The 7,228-nt window shown below is 40.7% G+C and overlaps 1 protein-coding gene across 1 annotated transcript; it reads right to left on the bottom strand.

Annotated features, from left to right (window-relative positions):
• Window positions 1-1,192: 1,192 nt before the first annotated feature.
• LOC144651214 (uncharacterized) lies at window positions 1,193-6,123 on the bottom strand. The gene is made up of 4 exons (XM_078511127.1): window positions 5,019-6,123; window positions 4,198-4,364; window positions 2,930-3,170; window positions 1,193-1,877 (listed from the first exon to the last, which is right to left on the bottom strand). Exons 1-4 carry the CDS (start codon window positions 5,922-5,924, stop codon window positions 1,308-1,310), a joined length of 1,884 nt encoding a protein of 627 aa, XP_078367253.1. The 5' UTR covers window positions 5,925-6,123; the 3' UTR covers window positions 1,193-1,307.
• Between the last annotated feature and the right edge of the window lie 1,105 nt (window positions 6,124-7,228).

Consider the following 7,228-nt stretch of genomic DNA (forward strand, 5'->3'; position numbering starts at 1 on the left):
TAGTTTCGCTTGCCACACCTCTAGCTTTTGAATTGGTTGGGAAAACGTGACAATCATGTCCCAACCTTTGCTTAAAGCTGTACCCGGGATAATGCTGAACTTGCCAATAAGACCGTCGCTCCATTGGTGCTCTATGGTAGCGCCTCCTTCGTCAAAACAGACGATATTGACAACCAGTAAGGGAAGAAGGACGAGAAGAACAGTACTGATCCGCTTAGTATGTTGTGTAGAAAGTGAAATGAGTGGTTACTTGAGGCAACTAGTTACTCTGATATTTTTATGAAGTTTTTGATGATAATATTGATGACGATGATAACGATGATTGCGATGATGATGATGATGATAATGATGATAGTGACGATGGCAATGGTGATGATGATGATGATCATCATTATAATGATGATGGTGATGATGATGATAATGATAACGATGATGATGATGATGATGATGATGACGATGATGATGATGGTGATGATGATGATGATGACGATGACGATGATGATGATGATGATGATGATGATGATGATGATGATGATGATGATGATGAGCTTCGTTAAAATCAAGTGTATCAATGGTTTTATAGTCCGGGAGCTAGGAGCACAGAAATGATGATTTGCACTTCGAGAGTACTGAAAAGGTTTGACAAAGGATTTCAATAGATTAAAACCTCCTCTTTCACGCCAGGTAGTTTGTGGTTTCAAATTGTGGTATACGTTTTGAGTTATAGCTATGTTTTTTTCAGTTGGTTCAGGTCAAAAACGGTCTCACATGACAACGAGGCTGAAATTGCCACTCAATTATTCATAGAAACTTATTCAATAAGAAAATAAATGTTACCCAGACAACTGATAGGACTCTATGAAATTCGATTTTATGGAAAGCATCACGGCTTGCAAAGAAATCACATGATATTTGTCCTCGTTTTGCGTGACGTGTGTCACAGCATTCTCATTCGCTCTTTCCGCTCCCAGATTTCGTAAATTTTAACTCAAATATCGTGTTACCCTTACAAATATAGAGAGCTTACCGTAAACAGGCTAACCGAAGTGATTAGTAGGCTAACCGAAGTGCATAGTAGGCTAACCGGTTACTAAACAAATGACTAAGGTGACAGAAGCAGTTCTACCATTGGAAATTAAAGGGTTGAAGCCAGTTGGAAACTTTCATGAATCTGAGACCATAAAGAGTCGAGTTCTGATCTTTTTACTCTATTTTATTCAGATATCCATGCGAGTTCTACAACCAACATAAAAAAAAACTTCACTGTCGTATAGCTTTCAAGAAAACTCTGCTTAGTCCCCACAAGCCTATGAAATCTCCAGCTTTTTAAGCCCAGCTACAGCGGACTGGAAACCAGCGTTGTAGTCTGTCGCCACCTCGTTCATGACGTAATCCGTCCTGTCGTCCTTGTAGTTGTCATTCTGATCAGGCCCCCCGACTAACGCGCCTTTTAAAACGTGTGCATTAGGTTCAGGACTTTTAAAGTTATCCCAGCCACATGGCTTTGGAGCTGATGGGCAGGAGCTTGAGCTGTGGTGAGGCCTTTTTGGTGGGTTTTTGCCGAAACCGACGACAAAGCTGCGCCCGCTGTCGCCCAACATGTAATGAATCTGCTTCTTTGCAAATTTTCGGTAAGCCGTTGGCGTTATGCCGTGGTCAGCGGCAACGAGAGCCAGGAATGCAGTGTTGGCAGCGTATCGGTTTGATCCCCATTTAATACGCCAAGCAAAGCCTTTTGGAGTGTAAGTCACACTACCTCCAGGAAGCCAGCTGTCGAGCGAGGACTTGATGGCCGCCTCGTAGGATTTCTTCTTGGTTAACTGAGCAAGCAGGAGCTGCACGCCCGCTTTTTTGTCATCCCAAGAAAACGCCCATGCCTGTGCAACGGAAAACAAAATGAGTTTCAATTACTTTGAACGACTTGTGCTCTGCGAATTTCATTGTCATCCGATCTTCAAAGAACTACATAATTATGATGACGGTATAAAGCAATACAGTCGAAGCTCTCCTAAGCGGACACCCTCGGGACGCGAAGAAAGTGTCCGTAACTGGAGCTGGCCGCTTACGAGAATGGTTCTCGTAAGCGGTCACTAGAGGTGTAGGGGAAAGGTGGCCGCTTACGGGAGCTTGCCCAGCTAACAATAAACGGACGGACGTAAATGACGACAAAACAAGCACTAAAATGTGGTCCTGTGATTACTGTAAAATCATTGTCACAAACGGCGATGTGAATTTGATTGATAATAACAAGATACAGAGGTTGTAAGTAGGATTTTCTTTCGGGTGTCCGCTTACGGGAGCTTAAAAACAAAGAAAAAGTCTAAGTCGTAATCTCTGAAAGTGTCCGCGGCCGGTTACGGGAATGTCCGCTTACGAGAATGTAAAAATACAGAGTTTGTATGGGAGTTAAAACGGGGTTATAAACAAGATGGCCGTAAGTAGAGCTGTCCGCTTACGAGAGTGTCCGTTAAGAGAGCTTCGACTGTATTAGTTATCTCACCAGCACCTGAAGAGTTTAATTAATTCTTGATTAAGTCTTATAATTTAGTCTAATTTATTCTTGATTGTTTTTTGAGCAGCCTGATCACAGTGCAAAAGTCTGCGTACTGCGGAGATTGTCTTATGTAATACTACTACAGAAGACTTTGCATTTTGTTTTGCTTTTCCATGCTTCAAAACAATTTGTTCATTTTCAGTAATATACGGGTATATAATAGACAAAATCAATGTAATGATTGTCAACAAATCACTTCGAAATCTTCAGTTCGATGGGAAAGTTCAGTTGTTCCTTGTTGTTAGTATTAAAAGATAAGCAGACTGTTTGCTTGACAATTAATTAGAAAACATTTATGAGATATTAATTCCTGATTTCATTTATTGTCATCGTTTTAATGCGGAAACACTTGCGTAACAAACAATATTTTCAAACCTGTCCATTCATTCCAAAGTCATTGTAGTACTTCTCGGCTTTTGTGAGATAGCTGCGATCTTTTGTTGCCCGATACAACCAAGCTGCTCCCCAGACCAACTCGTCCTTGTAGCCACTAAATGAACGGTAGAAATCGCCCGCATTAGGAATGGAATCGCTGTACTTTCCGCGATACTTGTCTGCAAACTCATAGAGTTCTTTTGCGTGTTTCAGTAGTTTTGCACCATACTTCGTAGCAGAGCTGTAAAAGCAAAGACAAACACCCAATGGTGAACTCGTGGAATCTTCTCATGGCCTTTTCTTGCGGTAAGAAATAACAACAACGAAAAAACACAGAGTTTATTGCTACATTTATAAACTGTTCTTTCATTTTACTGCTGCGAGGATACCTTCGTAACTTTAGTCTCATTAAACGTCGTTCAATATAGACGATATAATGAAGATGAAGTGTTCAACATGACTCGAGTCATGCTGAACACTTCATCTTCATTATTTATTACCGAGCTTAAAATTTACCATCTTTATTATTTACTACAAACTTGATGAATTCCACATTGCTGATCCTAGCAGTATGCAGGACGCGTGTCACTTATCAACCTAGTAAAATGGCCCAGCTCACAACGAGTCTCTCGTAGCTCAGTTGGTTAGAGCGCCCAACCGGTATCTGGGAGGCCATGGGTTCGATTCCCGTTGGGGACTCAGAATTTTTCTTTGTCCCATGCTCGAGTCATGTTAAACACTACATCTTCATTATTTATTACCGAGTATAAAATTTACCATCTTTATTATTTACTACAAACTTGATGAATTCGACATTGCTGATCCTAGCAGTATGCAGGACGCGTGTCACTTATCAACCTAGTAAAATGGCCCAGCTCACAACGAGTCTCTCGTAGCTCAGTTGGTTAGAGCGCCAAACCGGTATCTGGGAGGCCATGGGTTCGATTCCCGTTGGGGACTCAGAATTTTTCTTTGTCCCATGTTCGAGTCATGTTGAACACTTCATCTTCATTATTTATTACCGAGCTTAAAATTTACCATCTTTATTATTTACTATAGACGATATATATACCGTGCTTTCCTTCATATATTATTCTAATCTTTTCAGCTAGAAGCATACTTGTATATGACTTCACAATATGGCCTGCCTCCAACTTGTGGTGTCATAATCGAATGGGATCAAAAACCGTTAAGTGTTAATTTTTTCCTCAAATTTGCAGGCACAACAACAAGGAGCAGTTCTTTACTTTGCGTTCGTGTTAACTTACCGAGTATTCCGAGCTTTAAAAGCAATTGAAGCAGCAGCAAGAGCTGCCGCAGTTTCAGCGGCCAGATCTGATCCTGGTTTCTGTGGAGATATTTTCCAGGCGGGTCGCGGCATCTTCATGTCCTCTGGTCTGCCCCAGTATTTATGGTCAATGTGTCCATCACCAACCTAAGTTTATTGTTAGGAAAGAGGCCACTCACATTTTTAAAAGAACAAAAACTGTTAGTTGAAGTGGAAAACATTGCTCTTGCTCTTTCCTTGACACTTATACACAAAGCCCTCTAGAACAGTAAAAATAATGAACTTTCTAATCTCTTTTGTTTTAAAATTTGCAGACTGAGACGAATTCATCCTCGGAGACCCAGGGGCAGTTAGTGGGGGCGACGGGCAGCTTAAGCTGCCCGACGCCCCCACTAACTGCCCCTGGGTCTCCGAGGATGAGACGAATTCAAAATGCGTCATCGTAATAAAAATTATGTAATCAACAATATGCCAGACATAACAGGCAGAGCGAATCAATAGTTTTGTTCGATATACATCAACATAATCAGAATTATAATAATAATAATAATTTATACATTTATAAAGCGCTAAAAAAGGGAAAAATATCCTTGAACGCAAGTGCGAGATGCTGTAAAAAACGATATGAAAACTTCACAAAATAAAGCAAAGAATGGGACAGAGTAAGTAAAAAAAAAAATAACGAAAAAATATGCTAAATTAAATGTCAAGGCAAGAAAAAGAGTAAACTGGTTTTTACTAGTGGTTTGACATTTGCAACAAGCTAAAGGTTTATAAAAAGTGTGATTAACTCATACAGACCTGGCCATAAAATTCATACTTTTTAACGTGCGCCTTTATGAAGTAATTTGTAGCCCACTTGATGCTTTTTAACATGTAATTGTACTGACCAGCGGCTTGGTATGCCTTCTTGTATTCCACTAGACCCCAGGCCAACATGGTGACAGAGGAAGCCATTGGAAAGCCAAACTTGACGTAATCGCCTGCGTCATACCATCCTCCAGTCAAGTCCTCCCCATTCTGCCCCCTGTCTTTCAGTGCCGAGTCCTTTCTCCACTTGACGCGGTTCTTTTTTGGAAGCTTCCCAGATCGCTGAGCTTCGTAAAACAAGATGGACAGCTTCAGCACTTGGTCATAGTTGTACTTGCCAGACGTTGGTGGCACGCCTGTGGTCGGTTTGGTAAGCGGCGTTGATGGCGGGCGTTTGGTGGTGCTCGGTGGTTGAGTGGTTCTGGGGCCAGTAGTCCTTGGTGGTCGAGTGGGATTAGGACGCTTTGTTGTGGGTCTAGGAGAACTGGGACCAGCAGTAGGTGGTTTTCCTGTGGGGGGTGCTCCGCGATTGAAGGTCACGGTACCTATGGGCGGGTCTCCATCAGCAACGAATTTTTTCGCAATAAATTCCAATTTAAAAACGGTTCCTTTCGACATCTGGCTGTTCCAGGGTTTATTTTTCATGGTGTACACTTTGTTGTCTTGGTTGTCAACGATCTCCGCTCGCCATATTTCCAAGTTCGGAGTGGGATCTGGAAACGACAACGTCATGGTCCATCCGTCAGTTACGTCATCCGTGATTTTCAGTTCGATTCTTCCTTTGAAGCCACCGTACCAATTGTCAACAATCTTGGTTTCACTTTGCTCGCCGACTGTTACGGGTAAGCAGTGGAGTAAAAGGATGTACAGCGGGACAGCCGAGAAGATCCACGACATGCTGAAAAATATCTTCCTAGAAAATATGAGAAATTCAAAACAAGAAACTTAAAGGGACTGTGTCACGGCTGAATGAAGTTTATTATGTTCAGTTTTGCCAAATACTCGCTATGAAACTTACTTATGAAAAGAAATTACTTCCCTGGATCTAAATGACGAAACCTTAGCTTCATTGGAGCCAAATTTGTCTCAGTGGCGTTAAAATGTTAGTTACAAACAAACGATATTAACTTTGAAACTACTTTTCAGCCCAACAATATTTTAAAAACCCATATCGCAATCCGTTTCAATCTTCGTCACTTTTGTCCATCCGTACCTTCCTTGTATTTGCTGTGTCTCTGAAATGCTCCTTCACTGTTTAAAAGGTTGTTTTTATATTCCACCCAATTTGATGGTCATTTCTAATGCCTAAATTGGGATAAAATCCGTGACACAGTCCCTTAAATATCTTGAGAATGACTAAATTGTTAATTGTCTGAATGGAGTTTCACTGATAGCTGAAATTTGGTCAAAATTTTAACTGTCAGCTGTGAAAAGGCGCGTTATTCTAACCGATGACTGTATGAGATCTAAGATTTGCAAAGCGTGGTTGTCCATTTTTTCGATTCTGATCACGTAAAATGGGTTTCTGAAGAAGTTTAAAATAAATAATCGATTAACAGAAGAACCGAACGTACATATATGATTCCCCCCGTCTCCCAACAAAATGATGTGCACTATCAATAGAGCCTTCCTAATAAATATAAATATTTGGTTTGTAGCAATATTATCATAATTTTGGAAATACAAAAACAGCTATATCACACATTCACAATATTTTGAAGTGGAAACTATACTTATTCGCGTAGGCGAGTCAGCGGAAATGGACGGAAACAGACTAAGCGGCGAGATGACTTTGGATATTTTCATTTCAAACCTTAAAAGGTAGTAAAATATTTATAGGTTGAACAGTCGAGACTAAAATTGCTTTGCCGGAAAAATAACAATATATTCATGCGAATTCTCCGACTCTTTTTGGGAAACAGCGGCTTTAATTGTTAAAAACTAACTGAACTGGTACCTTGCAGCTCTCATTCATACATTCGATGTATATTGCAGCATAGTTAATAGAGGGAAATGGAAAGAAGCCCGACAAACATCAAAGGAGCAAACAAAGAGGCCAAAATTTATGTTCAGGAAGGTCCATGACCGTGTACATCTTTTGTTTTGCGCTCATACACTATGCCTGGAATCACTAGGTTGTAATGCCGACAAATTTTAATCCGACAGGGAACCGTCTTTCAGAAAATGTGTAGTCTGGTAGT

Source organism: Oculina patagonica, chromosome 4 (genome assembly GCF_052425735.1).
Source record: "Oculina patagonica isolate OP01 chromosome 4, crgOcupat, whole genome shotgun sequence".
NCBI lineage: Eukaryota > Metazoa > Cnidaria > Anthozoa > Scleractinia > Oculinidae > Oculina > Oculina patagonica.

Excerpts from the sequence above, each read along its gene's own strand:
- LOC144651214 (XM_078511127.1), bottom strand. The coding sequence starts at position 5,924 with ATGTCGTGGATCTTCTCGGCTGTCCCGCTGTACATCCTTTTACTCCAC. Across the intron at positions 3,171-4,197 it reads TTTAAAGCTCGGAATACTCG|CTCTGCTACGAAGTATGGTG; the intron begins GTAAGTTAACAC and ends TTGCTTTTACAG. Across the intron at positions 1,878-2,929 it reads ACTTTGGAATGAATGGACAG|GCATGGGCGTTTTCTTGGGA; the intron begins GTTTGAAAATAT and ends TCCGTTGCACAG.